Here is a 21143-nt window from a genome sequence, read left to right on the forward strand (position 1 = left end):
TTACATTGCTTTGCATCCTATCAACTGCCGAGATATTTTAATACATTATTCGCGGATGATTGCCTCCTTTACAGAGAAATCAACCAATATAGCGACCACCAGCTACTACAGGATGATCTACACAACCTAGAGCAATGGGCAAACAGGTGGGGGATGAAATTCAACACCAAAAAATGTTACGTCATGAACATCAAAGAGAGGGGCCATAAATTCTACACCTTAAATGGCGAGATCTTAGAACAAGTAAAGACTAACCCCTACCTGGGACTAACTATTTCGGAAGACCTGAAATGGAACACACACATAATGAACATCACAAAAAAAGCCAGCTCAACCCTTGGCTTCCTTAAAAGAAATCTTAAACACAGCCCAAAGACATGTAAAAAAACAGCATACATTTCCCTCGTACATTCAATCTGGGAATATGGTGCTATCATTTGGGACCCCTATAATCAAAAAGAAATTGATAAACTTGAAAGAGTGCAAAGACTCGCGGCAAGATTCATAAATAATGAATATAGATCAAGGGAGGAGGGATGTGTCACTCAGATGCTGGAGGACCTGAAGCTTCCATCACTTCAGACAAGGCGCGCGCAACAAAGAGTGATCTTTATGTATAAAGTAGTGGAGGGGTTACTACCATCTATACCCCCAGAAAATCACCTTACAAAACAAAGGCCGAGGAGAAATGTTAGAGCTAAAAAATTTGACAGCTACATCTCGGCAAACATGGTAGAAAAAAGGGTCACCAACAACTCAAAACCCTACACAGTACCAACACACAACTGTGAACAGTACAGGAACTCTTTCTTCGTGAGAACAGTCATCGATTGGAACCATCTGGATGACAAAATAGTATGTGCCCCAACATTGGAGGCTTTCAAGGGCGCCCTCGGGCATCCTTAACTCTCTCATCCGTTGTATTAAAACCGGAAACGGGATCTACAACGTACCGATACAGATACAGATACATATTTTAGAGCGACAATATTGACCTGTTGTGCAAGATTTTTCGCCAAAACACATTTATTGCTGAAATGTCATTACCAAAGGTAAGTATGTATTTAGTTACCGATATTTGTTAAAACTTTAGTAAGGTTGAGTGATTTCAGGTAATAGTTATTTAGTATTGGGTAGTATTGTGAATCAAACATGTCCCTGTATTCCTGCAAAACCTTTTATTTTTTTCTGAAGACATACTGTCATACGCAAAACGGGAAAGCAATTACACAGAATTAAGACACTGCTGTCAGTTCTGAAACACTGGTGCGTTGAATAAAATCTTGAATGACACTCAAAATATCATGTGAGTGCTTGAAAAACAAATTATGACACTTACCCGAGCACATCTTGACTTGCTGATTTTCTATGACTTCCGTTCTAGAAGACGAGGGGGGATAACTGTAGATGACTTATGGGGAGATCACTCCAAATTAAATCGAGCATACGTATTTGTCAGAAAAAGGCCAACGATGGCGGAAGGGGGAGTAACACCTCAACATTCCCTCAAACCACCGCCGAGAAAACAGTTACCTGATGTGCCTCAAAGACCTTCAGTCACAGGTAGACATATTTTACAATGGCAAAACATTACTGACATTTTGTTATTACTCTCCACATGTTCTGGACTCATCAAATGCATTATTAGAAAAAAAAATATTTGTTTACAATTTTTTAAGTACTGTAACAGTGGGTACAAGGCATAAAAAAGTTCCAAAATTTATTTTAAAATATTTGAGTTGTAAGGGAAACTTCATTGCAAATGAAGGATATTTCTTTAATGTTTACTCCATGATTTGTTCTAGAAATAATTAATATAGTATGATGTTGACTCATAATGATCACTTATCGTTTAAACAAAAGTAACATGATGAAGTGGTGATATCTACCTTTCAAGTTTGATCCAAAACCGAATTTTTCTCGAATTTAAGTCACTTAAATCACATAACTGTACGATTTTGTCAGCCCTAGGATTTTTCATTCTGTGCAGTTGATAGTAAGTAGCGAAGGAAATTTCAAGTATCAATATATACTATTACCCTGATAGATACTGTAACAGTGGAAATGAAGGGGAAAGATGCCATCAAATATCAGAAGTAATTTTCTTTTATTTCAAAATATTTTTAAATTGAACAACTTGCTCAGATTTTTGGCAGTGTTATTGGATACTCATCACCTTGTAGGTTCATCCTGTAAAGATTCAGTTATATTATATCATTACTGTGTAAAATTCTTTTAATACATAAAAAATGTTTCAGATTTCTGTACAGAATCAGCTGGAACTATATTTGAGATGAAAAATATTTAGTAATATCAGATTAATCAAGTTCCACATGCTTCTATCAAAGTTAAGTAGGGCTAACAAAATTTCAGAATGTAGACAGTAATCATGAAACAGACATTGGAAATGGCTACCTTGAAAGGCAGGTGTTATATGACAATTATGTAATCATTTCATTTGTTTAATTTAGATTTGGTCAGAGCACCTTCAACTTCTATCCCAAGGGTTCCATCACGATCTGCTCCACCCATTCCTGGGGGTAGTGCACCACCAAAGCCCCCCGACCCAGGGGGTAGGGTTCCTCCAAAGCCACCATCTAAACCACCTGGTAATACTTTATTTACTACTCTACTTTTTGTCAGATTTTTACATTTTTTTAGGCATGACAAGATATGTACACACACATTCATTGAAGTTCCAATTTTTATCTGTTACCTTTGCCATCATCATCATCATCATCATCATCATCATCATCATCATCATCATCATCATCATCATCATCATCATCATCATCATCATCATCAATTGTCATAAATTAGGCATCATCCTTATCAGCCTTCAATCTCTTCAGCATCATTTGTGTATAAATGTTGTAGGCCAGTGGCAGATACCATCAGGCATGCATCGCAAAGTTTTTTTGCTGTTTCTATATCACTGGTATGTGCTCTTTCAAAATCTGTATGATGCCACTCTGTCATCCTTGGGCAATCCAAACAATATGCAGATGAAGGTCGCCATTACTGAAAATCTTGTTTTTGTGGAAAGTTGAACAGCAATAATAATAAAGTGGCACTGACACAGTCAAGGGCAGTGTCCATATTGACTTTGGCATGACACTTCTTATCATCAACTAATGATTCTTTTACGTCATGGACAATCTGATTGGCAATTTTGTCCAGTCCTATCTCAACCTCATCTTCATCACTGCTCGACACTAGCCTCAACAAACTTGATGCTTTACCTCAAAACACAAGAAGACTAGCAACACCGGTGCCACTCAGCACGAGAAGATCCGAACCAAAGTATTCTAACGACCTGGCGACTAAAGTTCGGCGGCTAATGCCTTCTCCATCATTTGACTGGTATAGGTCGTATAATTCAATGGAATTGCACACTCGCGATGATTCTGGGGCTAGGTACATTACTACTTTACCCCAGTTGCCCTGAATGACATGTGATGGACTTTCTATAAGTTGCTCAGTGTTCCACTAGCTGATACAAGGAGGCCCTGCCTCAAAATGACACTGACAGTAATGTGATGACAATCATACAAAACATACCAGGAATCTAAAGTAAAATTATTTAATGATTATAATTAATGTCTTTTTAGCCTCCACTTTGCCTGGCTCACAACCTGTGCCTTTGAGGGGGGATAGCTCCAGATTAAAATCGGATCAGACGAAGATACCACCAAGGCCTGCCTCTACATCTGGTGATAAAACAACAACAAAAAGGTTTGTTTTTCAACAAAAGTTGAATTTCCTCCCTATTAAGGTCACATATTTCAATTTTTAGCTGAGACGAAGTTTCAAGTGAGCTATTGTGATCACCTTTTGTCTGGCGCCGTCCGTCCTGCGCTGTAAACAGTTTACATTATCAAGTTCCTCTCAATAACCAAAAGGCCCATAGTGCAGATATTGTGCCTGTAACATTCTTGGATGAAGTGCAACCCAGTTTGTTAAAATGAATTACCATTATCCAATTTCAAGTTCACAGGTGGTAAATATGTTTAAATGACTTGTTTTCAATAAACAAAAGGCACAGAATGCAGATATTGGATCAGTAGCATCCTGGGATGAAGTGCTACCAAGTTCATATTATTGACTTTAACCTACTTTCAAGGTCACAGGTATCAAATATGTCAAACTCATTAAATGACTTCTTCATAACCTGAAGACCATGAGTGCTGATATTTGACCTGTAACATACGAAGATGAAGGGCTACCACAGGTGTTTATATTATTGACCTTAACCATTTCCATAGTCACATGTGTCAGATATGTCAAAATCTTTAAACAACTTCTTCTTACAGGGTTTTCCATAAGAGCCGGTCGCCGGCCAATTTAATCATTTGGCCGCCTACACCAATCCAGTTCCGTAATAATATTCCGTACACGACTGCACATACACGGCAGGACAGCCTCCTATTATGGAAAACCCTATCTTATTAACCAAAAGGCTTATGGTATTCATCTTGGGTCTGTGGCATGCTAGGATGAAGCGGTTATCAATTTTGTTCATGTGATTGACCTTTTTTCTTTTCAAAGTTCACAGGCGTCTGACCCCCCCAGGGACTGATGGGTAGGCCAAAGGTGTAGAAAATAATGTAAAAAGTAGATTCAAATACTCTTCATGGATGGACGTGTCTTATGGGCCAAAAATGGGTCAAATTAACTGAAAATTCAAGGATCTTCTACTGCTCATAGAAGATTTTATATAGGAGTATTCAATTTCAAGTTTAATTTCTCGTAATTCAAACTTGGATAGAAGCATTAGTATGGGATAGCAGTTAATTTTTGCGCAGTTTACATTTCCACTATATGTATAATGTAGTTAAAGATATCGTTTTTAGGCCCTTTGGGCCTCTTGTTAATTAATGGTATATAATTGACCTGTGAATAGAGACCATCTGTCTGTAATGGTAATACTTCTTTAATTGTTTGAGTGACCTAGATAGACAGGTTTGTAAGAACATTTAAACAAGTTTAATCGTACATGTAACTAATACTTGTAGTATGTTGCATTATGTTTTATGTGAATCCAAAATTCTTTTTCCAAAATATCAATGAGTTCCACAGAAAAAGACCAAGATTCTGAGATCTGATTGTCAAAAATCAAACCTCTGCCAAATTATTTGTATGTTTTGTATGTGGTATGACTCAAAGAGTAAATATAGTTTCATTTCACAGAATAATTCTTGAAGTTCAATACTTTTAAAAGCTTCTAGAATGTTTTTACATTTATTCAATATATAACATAAATTATTGAAATTTGTTTTATTTTGTATCTGATCAACTATTCTCTGTAACTGTGTAGACGTCCAGAGATTACCATCATTTGTGCGAGACCAATGAGCGAAGTTGGCTTCCGAGACCAGTCAAATAATTCAAACTCGTCAACAAGCTCTAACCAATCAAAGCCACCAACAGGTAAGACCACTGCTACCATTAAATTGATATTTGTAACTGGTGCAAGCTTTTTCTATTTTTGAGGAAAGAAAAAATTTACCAGAAATAGATATCCTGAAAACAAAACAAACTCAGTAAGTCAGAAACCTGCTTCTTTAAAGGGTTTTGGTGATGATTTTATCATAACTTCAAATATCAGTCTAAAGAGGTGCATTAATGTAAGCAGTCTGTTAGATCCCATTTCTCTTGACACACAGATGACTGTGGGAGCTAGTTCTATCCTTTTAACCTTGCTTTCGTACATTTTTTAAGGGTGGAACGAGGATTATGTGACGTCAAAGTTTTATTTCAGTGATAGTAGACTTCTATTTACCTAATAAGACACACCTAAACACACAGTGCTTACTTTCAAACTTCAAACTCGTTTTTAAAGCCAGACTTAACAATGCATATTTAAAGATGTCAAAAAGTGAAAAAGAAAAAAGTTTAGTACCATATCATTAAACACATTGAATAAATATGAAAAATGTATTATTAACAAAATGGAACTGAAAACTTAAACATTAACCTTAGTATTTTTCACAACCATCTGATGCCATTGATGCTGACTGGTTTACTCCAGTTTCCCTCTCCAATATACAAACTATCACTGTCTGTAAATGACCTTTATGTGTTGATCAGAAATTAAACATCATTTTCCTTGCCTTTCTTGTTTCTAAACACTCATTTGACCTATGATGGGCGTATCATGTACCAGCTTGTGGATCTCTTGTTTCAACAGTTTTGAAGGTTCAGGTTTACATAAAACTAAAACAATATCTACCATTCAGTTCAAACAATAAAAGATTTGAAAAAAAAGGATATTACAAAGAAACAGGATTGTTGATGAGGTGTCTGCCTTCAACACTGTTGTGTATGTTCATATTGGACATGGTCAGTGGAAGGAACACTGCACAGTCATATGTACCATGTGTCTTATCACCTCATTATACTTCATATTCATGTGTAACAAGAGGTAAAATATTTCTTGGTTTTATAATATAAACAGTGGTAGCCATGTGACTTTCCACTTTCCTGCAATAGACATAGGTTAATTTTTGTAATTTAAAACATTTATTGCCGACTTTCACACATTTGATGTGAATATTCATACTGATATTTATATAATCTTTTGTTTTCTGATAGAGGTACCTCCTCGTACCGACAAAAAAGATGATTCATCCCCGCCAAGTGGCAGACCTCCTCGACTTCCTCCACAGATACCTAGTCGGCTTCCTCCTCCATCTAGCAGCTCCATTCACGGCCCTCCTCCTTCACCACGCCCGAGGGTGGCAGCGAGGAATTCATCATCAATATCTGATGAAACACTCTCATCAAACCCGGAGCAAACAATGAAATCTGATGAGACAATACAAAGGGAGGAACCCATTGTTCCATTAAAACCAATATCACTATCAAATTCACAAGGGGACATAACTTCTGATAATGTCACAGTTCAAACACAATTTAAAAAGCCACTTCGTCCTACAATAATTCGACCACAGAAGAAAGTTTCTGTGCCTAATTCTAAGGAGGAGGAATCTCCAAGATCAAAAGTAGCGACATCTGGTGTTAAGGAACAAAATATCAAGGGAGATAACATAGATACAGAGAACTCCGAAAAATCAAGTGTACCTCCTGTGTTGAGGCCTAAACCAGCTGCCAGAGAGAGGCCTAAGTCCATGTCAATAGCTGATAGTGTGAAACGGTTTGAAACTAAGACAGACACTCACTTCAGTATGTCTGTAACAGCTGGAAATAAACCCCCCCCTCCACTGACTCCAAAACCTAAACCGAATGTTCTCCCTAAACCAAACAAGATCAATCATACCTCATCTTCATCAGTATCCTCTACACCAACATCAGCTGTTGTGTCTCCTGTTGATACGTCAGAACAGTTACCGGTCGACCAACAACAAAACCAGGACATAAATGTGACAAAAACAGCGGATGAAAGTTTGAAACCAGTAATGCCGGCTACAAAGGCTTCAAAACGGCCAACAATAATCCGTGCACCACCTAAACCCAAACGATCCATCCTTAACTCCACCGGGGATGAGGAGGAGGATTTAGACATTGTGAAAGAAGATAAGAAAGTAGAGGAGAGTTTGAATGTTGTTGAGAGGAGACATTGCGTGAAATCAACAGCTGATGATTGTCTAGTCAATAAAAGCAATAAAGCACCACCTCTCCCAAAGAAGCGTCCTGTTTCTATAGCATCAATTCCAGATGGTTTTAGTCTTCAAGGTAATGTTCAAGGTGAAGAGAGCAATCAAGTTATAAATGTCGACCAGTTTAGACCTAAACCAGCAACACGAGCAAATGTAACCTCTGAGGAAAAAAAAAGTGATGGAGTTACTCGCCCTAAGATCATTGGACGACCTCCTCCACCAAGTGTAAAAACAAATCAGGATTCTGATGGAAAAAAGCCAAGTAGACCTGTTGCACCTGCTTCAAGACCTAAATCAGCCGTGTACAATCTCGATTCCCAGGAGGACATTTCTGACTGTTCGTCACCATCCCAGGGGGATCACCTGCCTCCTAGACCCACAAGTTTTGACCCTAGACCAAGGACCAAACCAGAATGTAAGTAAAATGGGTCAGTGTGTTAGTCTTAATACATTTAATGTACTTCACGTACACATCTGGAGTGCTATCAGATGAATTTAATTGTTGGGGAGGAGGAGATGTGGATATAAACATTCTTTAGTATACTTATGAACATTTCAATTAATGCTTCATCACAAAATAGTTGAAGGTTTGAATAAAATAGAAATGTTCATATCACAAGCTGTAAAACATCAGTAATATATGTACTAACAAATCTATTAACAGAATTTATTTAGGAATATTGATATCAAAATCATCAAATGTATCATTAGTCAGTTCCTTTATGGATAGCAATATATAAAGATGGAGAAGTGGTGGGTGGTGGTGGGTGGTGGTGGGGGGGATAGTTTTACTCACGTCCATTCCATCTTCTCCTGTCCTCTCCTGTCTCAATTTTATCTCTTACCAACTATAAGGAGACTTGGATCCAACTTTATGCTCGGATCAACAGTTGGACCTAAGTTTCTATCTTTGTTTGGGCTGTGCTGGTTTTTTGTCAACACTTATTGCTGTGGATGGCGGATCGTTGTTAGTGAGGAAGTCACAGACGTTTTATAGTTTTTGTTCATGTTGACTGATGAGCTCACTTGATATGTGATGAAGCACTATGGAATACTATATTATAACTGATACAATTCTTTGCCTGGTGTTCAGTTTATCAATCACATTTAGAATATGTTTGACCTATAGATATATATGATGTTAAGTGTTGTTAGTGATACAGCGACACTGCTTCTTTATCCAAATTTTATCCTTCATAATATTTTGTTTATTGGCATACAACAACGTTTAACGTCTGTCCCACAAATTTTTCTATAAATCATTTGTGTTCATAAGGACAACGTCAATTTTAACCAAATTTTATCTGAAGCATCATTTGGGCTTGGGGAACAAATTTGTATAAACGGTGGTCTTGACCCCCTGGGGCAGGACGGGCAGGGCCCAATAGGGGAAATAGAGCAAATTCTCTCCTAGGGTCTCTTGGTACTCATTTGAAACGGTTGAGATCCCCACCCCATAACCATATATAGCAATGTTGGGGGTCAAGACATAAACACAGTCATGATGTAAGAATTGGTCCTGGGGTCTGGTCTAAATACAAAGGACTCAGTCTCTTTATATATACTGTTTTTGAAACTGTTGAGATCTCAACCGGTTTACCATATACATAGCAATATATATAAAGTAAACAAACTCATGATGTAAGAACTGGCCCTTGGGTGTGGGTCCACCCTTTTGAAACAGTCGAAATCCTCGCCCCATAAACATATAAGTATATATAGAATTGCTTTGCATCAAAAGATCAAGGCATTTATTATATATAAATTGACCCTTGGGTGTGGCACACCTCAAGGAACATTATTTCTGGGTCATATTTTTGACATAGCTGAGATACCAATCCGATAACCAAATTAACTTACTGTAAATCAAAAGAGGAAGACACTGGGTCTAGCCCTGTCAAAGAGGTTAAGTGACTGAGCTTTAATACCATTGCTTGGCTTTTAAGATCTAGGTGATCACTACATGCCCTATGGGCCTCTTGTTATTTATATAGCTTCAAAGCCTCCTGTTGGCCGACCTCCTCCACCTCAACCAAGAGAGATGAAGACATTACCAGTGGATTATGATGGGACAGTCAAGGGTATGACAGATCTCACTTCATCTGACACAAACACTGGTATTGTGAAACAATCAAAATAAGTCCAATTCATTATTGACCAATTGTTCAAGACCAACATACAAAATTCAATAGTATTGGGTTTCAGCCACGATTTTAGTTTTCATGTGATAATAATGTAATATAATAATTGAAATAGCACTAGTGCCAGTACTCGTTATGTGAGAAGTTTGAGGTGACCAGTCACACATTTGGTGTCAAAGTCTTATTTTGACTGACCATGTCAAATATGTAAACAGTAGTGTAGAGAGAAAACATTTCTCATATGATTCTGTTCTGTCTTGCTATACCACTATGTTACAACATCTCTGAATACATGACCTTGGTAAGAACAGCTGTTACTATTATGAAATAAGTTATTGATATGTGATATGGGATTTGATTATACAGGCGTTAAAGAGACATTTACACATGTACTCAGTTCATGTTGTTAACAAGCCAATTATTATGGATATCCTGGACAAATTAATTAAACAAATTTGAATCCCAGCAGTTAAAATATACCAATAAACATATGACTATCTACATCACATACATGCTTTGATTGGCAATATGGGAAAAGCTGACAGTAAACGGTAATGTAGAAGGCAAGCACTTCTCATATGATTCTCACATCACATGACCTTGTTTCGCATTTAAAATATGCATATCCACCAGACTAAGCTAAAGGGGGCGGGACCAGCTTTCGCAGTCGTCTGTGTGCAAGAGAGATGGGATAGTACAGACTATATACATCATTGTAGACTGAAAAATATGTCATTATTAAAAAATCGTGGTTAAAAACCTTCAATCTATGTCAAAATTCAATATTGATCAATGCTTTTTTCAATTACAAACTGTGTATAAAATTCAATGTTGTCAAAATGTTCAAGACCTTCGTTTACTAATTGTTCAATACCAATGTACTAATTTAATATGATTTTGAATGTACATATTACTAGTATTTTCTATAACATTTATCTGCAGTAAAGAGTTTGTGTCTGACAATTTAAATCAGTATCCTAAATCACAAAAAAACATAAAAAAAAACATAAAACAAAGATAAAAACAAAAAACAAATCCTAAACCATAACTATTTATCTTTCTTCAAAACTCATGGAAGCAAGAAACTTTCAGCTTCTTAGAATTGAAAATGTTAATCTGTCGTTAGATGCTGGTGAGAACTATTGACGCATTTATTAAAATTTAGAACTCTAATCTTTACGTTCCGTTTCTTTTTTTATGATAAAGAATAAGTGTACAAAAGGATGGAGATATTATTACTTTGAGATATCAATTAACAATTAATTGATTAATTCCAGTAAAGGAAACAGGAGAAGGAAAACCACCTACCAGCATGGCGCCAACGCGTCCTCCTCCAGCAGCATCTTCTAGTATAGGAAACTCCAGGTAATGACCTTCTCAATCAAAAACTTATTCAAAAGTTATGTCTTGTTGAAGATCACTCTGAAGTTCATCCTTTTTTCTGAATGACAAAAATACAAAATGTACTTTGCATGGAAGAAAAGTTGTGTTATAAGGTCATCAGACCTGAAAGGTCAGGTCAGGATGACCTATACCCATCGTGTCATCTGTAGTCATGCACTCAATAGCCAACTGATCCAGAGTGCTGATATTTGGCTTGTAGTATGTTGGAATGAAGGGCAATCAAATTTGTTAAAATGAATTACCTTGACACACCTTCATTGTTTCCTTTATAAAGTTTTTTGTTATTTCTTCATTAAAAGCAATTAGTGAAGATCATTTTGACTACCTATGTCTTGTTCTTTCCATGGTATGTTGAGTCAGGAATCCATTTCTCATTCAAGATAATATTGATTCAAAACTTTTAAGCTTTCAAAATAAATACAGTTTTTGTGTGTAATTTTGATGAAATTAAATACATCAATGTTCTGATCTTGATAACAGGGGTGGCGACAAACCAGAAAAACCACAGCCACCCAGACCTGCCTCTATGAGAAAAACAAGTGAGTTCTGAGCATCATAGTTACAGTATATAAGTCAAAATCATAGTAGATATACCTCATTGTGTGTTAATCAATGTATCTGTTAACTTAACATAATTTAGAATTAATATAGAAAGTCACAAAATGTTAGTTTAGAAATAGTTTTATTTATATGGTCAAAAAACTTTTTAATGTTTTTTAATGTACATCTGTTAAAAGGTGTCATATATAGCCTGAAGTGATTTTCAGATGTAGCTCTGTCACAGTGACTTCTCTTGGCATTTTGAAGACTGATAATGACACTTATTTGATTTCTAGGTATGCCACAGCCACTTGCCCCTGGAGAGCCGTTCTCCCCACCCAGCCTTCCACCACGCCCCACTCCCGGCCATCCACTGTACCACTACATGGCTGGGGTGCCTCATGGGGTAGCACTGCATGATTTTGATGGAGTGCATGAAGGGGATCTTTCTTTCAAAGTAAGATATCTAGAATATTGATTAATGATAAAGATTTTCTATTACCGTAATAAAGGACTCTGACATGAAATCCAATTGACATTGCTGATTTGTAAACGCTTATGATATCAGTTTTTAGGTCATCTGACCTGAAGAGTGAAGATCACCTATTGCTATTGTGCATCATCCGTAATCATGGACTGTCAGTAAACATTTCTTATAAAACACTACTCCTACTTAATGCCTCATTAGATCTCAACCAAATTTGGTAAGAAGCATTCACTGGTGATGGGGAATCATTTCTTGAATTCAGATAGCCGATTCCACCCCTAGGGATCTAAGGATGGGGCCCTAAAAGAGTAGTTAAGCAATGCTTTATTTTGTAGAATTAATAGGATTTTTCTGTGTTCAGTACTAAGCTTATCACCTGACTTTGAGTAAGAGATGCATGTGTGTGAACTTGAAGTTAGTAGCCAAAGAAAAACAAATACTTTTTCTGGGTGGGCTTTCACCAGGTATGTGTTATTGCCAAATAGATATAAGTTGATAAGAATTTAATAACTGCTCATGGTTATAAAACATATCTATCACTTCAGAACATTTCCTCCAGGTTGGCTTTGTCTGTAGAATATGAGTTCTTGTGAAACAACCAGTGGAAGATCGGAGTGTGACCTTTTATCGACAGTCACCTTCATCAGACAAATGACCTGTACTTAGTATACTAGAACTGTCAACAGGGAATCTAGTATCTTTTCCAGTATATTCCTATGTACTCTCAGGTCAGAAATAGTGTGATGAGATGGTAACATTGTAAATACCACCAACAGCATCAGATTCACCTGGGACGAAGAAATTGATGGCGCTATTCCTGGATGCGTTTCTAATAAAAAAGAATGAAGTAACAATTAAAGAATCTGTATGTAGGCAAACGACATACAATACCTTCTGATTACACCACCCCTTACACTGGAAGTTGTACAAACTTTGCTCAACAGATGTCAAACGATTGTCAATACGAGGTTCAAGACAAAACACAAGAATCAAGTTACATCCATAGTGCCATGCAAACATATGGAAACCCTGATAACTGGGCAATCTAGAAAATTAACAACAAATTTGGAAAGAGCATGGAACAGCCATGAAACCTTTCTCAGATGATCAATTCTGTCCGAAACAAGAAGGCAAAAAATTCACCAGATGAGAGCAAAAGTATTCTCAGTCGCAGATCAATAAATCGGCACTTACAGATCATTGCACACAGCAAAATCATATCATTGACTGGGAAAACAACATTTTTAGGTGTCCTATTAAGGAGGCCATCTGGATATGCTGCTTTGGCAAGTACTAAACAGGGACGAGGAAGGGCCACAGACTCTTGCTCATCTGTGACTAAGTCTTAAATAAGTTATAGCCAAATCAACTACAGTACATTTTTACCATCCTGTGTACTTTTTCCTAAAATCTTTTTATAATCTCATCACATTTTTGACTTAAGTGTACAAAGAATTATGAAATAGCCTAAGAAATCAATTGAATCTTTACCATCTCGTGTGTAGTTTCTCATACACCAAGTACATCAGATCTAGTAAACTTCACATTGGTCGTTTGTCTGGTGAAGTTGATGTGTCATTATCAAAATGTAACACTTCAATCTGCTGCTGGTTGTGTAATAAGAACTTCTATTTCTACAAAACAGATCTTACACCTAATATTGCTAAACAATTCAGAAATTCTTAAATCATATGCAAGAACAAAAAATGGTTTTTAAATTTCCTATAATATTTCAATGTACTGTGAACTCGTGATAATTCAGACGTTGATAAACAGGAAAACTCACAATCCGAACAGAAATGTTAGGGAACAGAAATATTTTTTGGGAACGGAATTGACTTTTCATAGTATTGTTCCTACCATAATCAGGACATTTTTTGTTAAAGCATGGCACGAATTTCATGTGTTTAGTCACCCAGAGGTGTACAGTATACCACTGTGTGTAGTCATGGTGACCACTTCCAGGTCATCACCTGACACGTTTACCTTTGAGTATTGGTTCAGTGTTGTGTGTAAACGTTTGGTGTTAAATCCTGAATCATGAGAGATAAACTGTTGCTCTGTTAATGCTTTGTATGTTGATAGTAACCAGGATATAACATCATTTAATTGTAAAACTTGCACAAGGTAAAAAAATAAAGAAAAAATGTAATTAATAATTGATAGGAATCATAGCAACATGAAGTGAAATTTGATTAATAATGATCATCATCCCTTAAAGGTCACCGGCAACAACATTTAGTAGATGTCTATATTTTGACATCACCAATTTAGTTGTAGCTAAGTTTGTTCAACTACAGATGAGTTTGATTACCTGTCCACAGTTCAGCTTCCTCTGGTAACTTTTGGAAATCTTCAGCACCCAAAATCTGTGACGTCAATTCGGCCAGATGATAGTGGGGGTCTCATATAATATGTTAGTTTTATAATCAGTGTTTTTACAGCAGTGATTGTACAGTGTGTTGTGTACAGGTATTATAAAACTAGTGAAAAATGTTCATGGAAACTTCTTGATACAAACACGAACAAGTAACAAATCTATCCCGTGAACTCTTCAATATCTGCCCTACATGTTAATTGGAAGACACATATCAATGTCAGCAGGTGCTGACATCACTTTCATGTCAGAAATATACCTTGGTGAACACCTTGACACACCTGGACACAGGTGTGTATCCATGGTCACCACCTGGTCTCAAGACAATGAAAGACATAAATAAATACCTGTCTTCACATTAGATACTATCTTAATGTTCTGTGACCATACTGTCAGGTATTCACAGGAGTTAACTGCGGTAATATTGGCCAGTTGACTAAACTCAATAATCCCAAAAATGCTTGTAATTCAAACATTTTGGCTGGGTACAAAGGTGCCTGGATTATCAAGGGTCCACTGTACACTGACACATTCCTTAAGTAACAATTAAAAATGTAATTTTTCAGGCTGCAGATACAGTGCTATTGGTAGGCCGCATGGACGAGTCCTGGCTACAGGGTAGAGTTGGCAATCGAGAGGGCATTTTCCCAGCTGAGTTTATACAAATTGTAATACCTCTGTCTGACCAGGTTTGTATCATCAGGTGTAATTCAGGTGTCTTTCAATATAAAGATATTGATTTATTAATCCATGTACATATTCATTTATCTATTTATTTACTGATATTTATTAGTATATTTAACAGGTGTCATGCCTGTTGCAACTTTCAGTAGACAAATATATTGTGTGAAATTGATCTATAAGTATAAAAACCTTGGCAGCAGGGATTGTGTTTTTCACTCACTTCTTCCAAGAGGGAAGACTTCTTAAGTTGTTGTTCAATTTCTTAGTTAAACATATAATGTATATTTATGAAGGGTTAAAGTCTTGGCTCATTTTTATGACCTTGAATCAAAAGATTGGGGCATATATTTTTGTGCTATCTATTTGTCTGTTGTCAACTTTAACCTTGCCCATAACTATTGCAACGTGAGAGATAAGGTTTTCATGTTTGGCATGTATGTTCCTTGTGGTGATGAGACCAAAATTTTTGACCATGTGACCTTTACCGTGACCTTTGACCTACATTTGAAAAATTTCAAAGAGTCAGACCCTCTCCTCGACTGATATTATTCAAAGAACTGTAAATAAATCATGGCAGAAAGCGTGCAAGGGAAGCGGGGAAGAAATCGTGTTTTGACTGACTCTGAGGCGAAAAGAAGGAAGATGAATGGTTCATACTCTGTATCACTCTCCGTCTGACTCTCTCGTGTAGTATCACTCTAAAATCATATTCATAAATACTCTTATCATCAAATATTCACTTAAGATAGATCCATTTTGCGATGTTCTATATGTTTGATACCGTATCGTAGCCCCAATTTGAGGGCCTCTTTGCAATTAATTGTAGTTTTTCTCATAATCTGCACATTTTTGTGTCATATCTAAGCATTGAAAGATGTGAACAATACTTTCATTAGATGATTTCCGTACATGATATATAGAGTATTGATTGCATTTATCAGAAAAATCTCTTTACAAGCGATGTCATATGGATGTACTACTCACCTCTTCCTCCATTTTTGCTTTGGTTTTGACCACGTCTGAACGTATCACGTGACTTTTTCTCATCAATATTCATATCCTGGTGTTAATTAATGAGAATAATTCAGGCACCAATATCTCCGGTACCCTTTCAATTTCAAGTTCGAAACTATGTACAAGTCTTTATTTATATATTATCTATTAGTATACAACAACATTTTGAGTCAATAAGCTATGAAAAAAATATCTATAACGGAGTTGGTCTGGCTCTTTAACATTGGCCCTAACTATTGCACCATATTTGGCATGTGTGTTCTTTGTGACAAGATCTTGCTGGTGGTTCAAAAATGTTATTTTTGGCCATGTGACCTTGACAGTGACCTTTGACTTATATTTGATAAATCAAAACATTGGCCTTAACTAATGCTTTGTAAGACATAAGTGTTTCACAAAATGTGCATGCAATCAGCAGTTTTAATGTCCACTTCAGCATTTTGTTGCAACCAGGGGCATAGTGTTTCACAAACATGTCATAGCTTGCCTCTCCAATATACATAAAGTTTAGTTATGAAAATGAATTAGTTTGGATAAACTTACAAGCTATACAAACTTAACTTGAATGTTTCAGTCACCTGCCATTGGCCCAGATAGAACTGCTGAGCCTATTCAAGCTTGGGGAGATGACAATTACGAGAAAGTGGATTCACAATCGCTAAAGAAACCTGATTTAATTGGTCAAGGCCCCAGATGTTGTGCTAGGTTTGACTTTGATGGTGAAGGAGAAAAGGACCTCCAGTTTGAAGAAGGAGATTATATTCGTTTGCTGGAGAAATTAGGTGATGAATGGGCTGAAGGAGAGATCAATGGACGTACAGGGATTTTCCCATTGGTGTATGTAGAAATTATAGAGGATCTTCCATTAAAGAAAACCGAAGAAACACCACAGATATCTGAAGTTTCTGGAAATTTATCAAGTCCTATCTCAGCAGAATCCAAACCACAATCACCAGAAGAGTTTCCAGTTTCCATAGTGATGTACAACTTTGATGGATCTGATCCAGGAGACCTTCCTTTAAAAGTATACTTTTTTTCTTTCATATCTTTGATAAAACAAAGTGTCAATAGGCCTTAATGGCTCTGTCAGCATAGCCGTGACTTCAGCAACTTCAAGTGAAGAATCCTTTGATGTGGTTTGAGAATCCCCACCAGTGGTTGTTAGTGTTTCTCAGGAAGCTGAGAAACTGACTGGTATTTGTTGGTTATGACCTCTGTCTCGGTTTATCAGATCTGCACCTGTGAAATGCAAACATGTTCCAAGTAGTGATCATTGAACCACACCCTTAAGATCTTCACTGGAGATGGTAATACTCTGTGCTGTTTTGACTGAGCTTTCATGGCCAGTTATTTGAAAGAATTATGATTAACTGTAATTAAAAATGATAGACCACTCTGATATGTTAGATTTAAACAGATCATTGAAATGTTTATAAAGGATTATAAAGGTTGTACTTACTATATGTCAATACCTTTACAGAATAAATGGAAAACAGAAACTTAACAAGGTATCAGTTTTATAAGACTTTGATGAATTGAATGAGGAAAATGTTTATGTTTCCAAGGTTGGTGACAAGGTGAAAGTCATTGGCATTGTGAACGAGGAATGGTTATACGGGCAAGTTCAAGAACAATGTGGACAATTCCCAGCAAGTTTTATTGATCCTGTGCCGAAAGATCTGACTCCATATCACCCAGAAGTGAAAACTGTAACACAAAATACTACAAATGAAAATCTGGCTGGACAGGAGAGTGATCTCCCCTTGGACACTTACTGTGTTGCTCTTCATGCATTCAGTGGTGAAGGAGATGATGAGTTGAGTTTTTCTGAAGGTGATAGAATACTGATATTGGAAAATCTGGGTCCAGATTGGTGTAGAGGAACCATCAATAACAAAACAGGAATGTTTCCATCCAATTTTGTAGAGAAAGTGCAGCAACTTCCAGGTAACTATGGTCTTCCTTTGATTGTCATTTAAACTTTTAATAGCTGAAGAAAGAACATAATTCTCATGAAGATATACATACATGTATATTGTTTTCATATATGAAAGTGATTTTTCTTGTTAAATCTAATGTGTGACCTTTTTTTAGAAAAAATGAAGTTTGTATAAATTCATTGAGATTTTGTTCAGAGTTAATTGTTGTGATTTAAGGTTACCCTCTGCCAGAAACACCTTCGGATGTTAAACTTCCTGTACAGTATGGAAGAGCCATGTACGACTTTGATGCAGAAGGATCCAATGAGCTTAAACTACAGGTATGTATAGTTGCATATTGACCTGCAGTCACCGCCATTGGCAAGACACACATGTTATGCGATTTCACTTCATGACCTGCAGAGTCGTATCACCTGCAGCTAGTGTATGTTTTGACCACTGAGTATAAGTCTTAACTCTTTTGTTTAGATGTCATAATAGCTTTGCTATATTGTAATTTCAGATGTAAAACTTGTTTGAAAAAAATGAAGTTTTTACACTGTTTGCTGGTGTTTGGTATCGTTTGTTCGTTGTTTTAGGTTGGAGATCGTGTTCTCCTGGGTGAACATGTTGCGGAAGCTTTAGACTGGAGGTGGGGAGAGATCGCTGGTCATCGTGGAATTTTTCCTGCGGCATTTGTGGAGCCAGAATGAGACAAGAATGATCTGCCCAGCATAGTCATCCATTTAATTTGTGATGTTTTTTGTAGCCATTCTTTTTACTGTATTTTCATACAGGAAGGTCAAAGACATGACACACATATGATTAACTGTGACAAAATGAGTGTGGTTTGATCTTTTTCAGGGTTGCATGTTGCATTTTAAACACAATGTCTGCCAAATGATGGCTCTACAACATCTGTCATCAATATCACTTTATTTATTGTTGCTTTTTCTAACAACTGAACAATTATTGATCAGAAACTGTTTGAGATTTGACATTTGTATGTACACATAAATAGAACACAGTTCTAAGTTGGTGTTATGTGGATTTAATTGCTCTGTCTACCCTTCCCTCAGCTGATTATAATTCCTTCCATGCGTAATGTTTGATAGAAAAATCAAGGAATATCATTGTCCTGTAATAAGCCCATCCTATAAGTGACAGGTTTATTGCAGAATAAAAGTGATATTTCTTGTCACTTTGTTTTATTTTTAATTATTGATCAACTAAGTAAACCATTAAGATTTCACTACGCATGACAAGTTATTTATAAAATCTCATAAAAAATATTTCTGTAAAACCTCTCTCATAAAAAACATTGCTCCAACATCTATCTACAGGGATGTCAAATGAGAGGACGTAGAAAATGTATTTCTGCACTAACTTTCTCTAAAGCTAAGAGCATTTCATTTCACAAAGATTCACTTGGAGGGGATTTAATCAGTTTTGGGCAACAGGCTAAAGCCTATATAAACCCACTCCCTGTAAAGATTGATTTAGTAGGTAAAGGTTTGTCCTTATGTTTTCATTATTGACAAACTCACTCTCTACTAAACTAATTACACCAGTATCAGGGTATTTAAAACTGTGCTCAGTTACAAAACGATGCCTTTCTTTTGTTTATGTTAAAAGTCAGATTTTCTGCTTGTGACATGAACAGTTTGATAATGTTTGTTTAAATCTGAAGATTTTTGTGTGTCTGATACTGTGTTTTTTTTATAATACATGTAATGTAAGTTATTCTTGTCTTGATATTTTAATAATGATTGTATTTTTGCTAATATATTGTCAACAAAATCACTTAATCAAGTGCACTTCACTATTTTCACTATTTTCACTAAACTTTATTTGTGGAAATGCAAGAATTTTTACAGTATAGTTTTCTAACAATGGTGGTATAAGGATGTAATTTGTTTTAGACACATTTAAGTCTTACTGCTGGAGACATTGGTTCATCAAATTACAGAATGATGGCTTACCCATGTGATAAACCTGATCTGGGAAATATTCATTTAAGCAATCAGAATAAATACCGAAAGTCTGAAATTCCAGACTGATGCTTTCTCAGTGTCACTCCCATCCACTGGTTGCCAGTTACTTTACATGGACCTGTCTCTTTACATCAGCTTTACATCTGATGTATTTCACAGGCAGGTTACTTTACATCAGCAGTATTTCATGGCCCAGTTATTTTACACCTGCAGTATTTCACAGCCAGGTTACTTTACATCTTCTGTATTTCATGGCCCAGTTACTTTACATCTGATGTATTTCATGGTCCAGTTACTTTACATCAGCTGTATGTCATGGCCCAGTTGTTTTATACCTGCAGTACTTGATGGCCAGGTTACTTTACATCTTCTGTATTTCATGGCCCAGTTACTTTACATCTGCAGTATTTCATGGCCCAGTTGTTTTACATCTACTGTATTTCATGGTCCAGTTACTTTACATCAGCAGTATTTCATGGCTTAGTTACTTTACATCTACTGTATTTCATGGTCCAGTTTATTTACATCTTCTGTATTTCATGGCCCAGTTGTTTAACCTCAGCTGTATTTTATGGCCCAGTTGTTTTATACCTGCAGTACTTGATGGCCAGGTTACTTTACATCTACTGTATTTCATGGCCCAGTTGTTTTACATCAGCTGTATTTCACGGCCTAGTTACTTTACATCTACATTGTTTCATGGCCCAGTTACTTTACATCTACTGTATTTCATGGCCCAGTTGTTTTACCTCAGCTGTATTTCATGGCCCAGTTGTTTTACCTCAGCTGTATTTCATGGCCCAGTTGTTTTACATCTGCAGTATTTCATGGCCAGGTTACTTTACATCTGCAGTATTTCATGGCCAGGTTACTTTACATCTGCAGTGTTTCATGGCCCAGTTGTTTTACATCTACTGTTTTTCATAGCCCAATTACTTAATATCTGTTTTATTTCTTGACCCGG

The 21143-nt window shown here is 36.5% G+C and overlaps 1 protein-coding gene across 1 annotated transcript; it reads left to right on the forward strand.

The window, feature by feature from the left end:
* Positions 1-1472: 1472 nt before the first annotated feature.
* LOC132543190 (SH3 domain-containing protein 19-like) lies at positions 1473-19075 on the forward strand. Its single transcript, XM_060206662.1, has 14 exons — positions 1473-1563; positions 2472-2609; positions 3612-3735; positions 5318-5430; positions 6595-8034; positions 9614-9700; positions 11038-11125; positions 11645-11703; positions 12001-12161; positions 15135-15257; positions 16841-17290; positions 17832-18213; positions 18423-18526; positions 18785-19075. The coding sequence occupies exons 1-14, from the start codon at positions 1473-1475 to the stop codon at positions 18896-18898; spliced, it is 3474 nt and encodes a 1157-aa protein (XP_060062645.1). The 3' UTR covers positions 18899-19075.
* Positions 19076-21143: the final 2068 nt, after the last annotated feature.

This window comes from Ylistrum balloti, unplaced genomic scaffold (assembly GCF_031769215.1).
Source record: "Ylistrum balloti isolate Yb309-2 unplaced genomic scaffold, AGI_CSIRO_Ybal_v1 Utg369742, whole genome shotgun sequence".
Classification (NCBI taxonomy): Eukaryota; Metazoa; Mollusca; class Bivalvia; order Pectinida; family Pectinidae; genus Ylistrum; species Ylistrum balloti.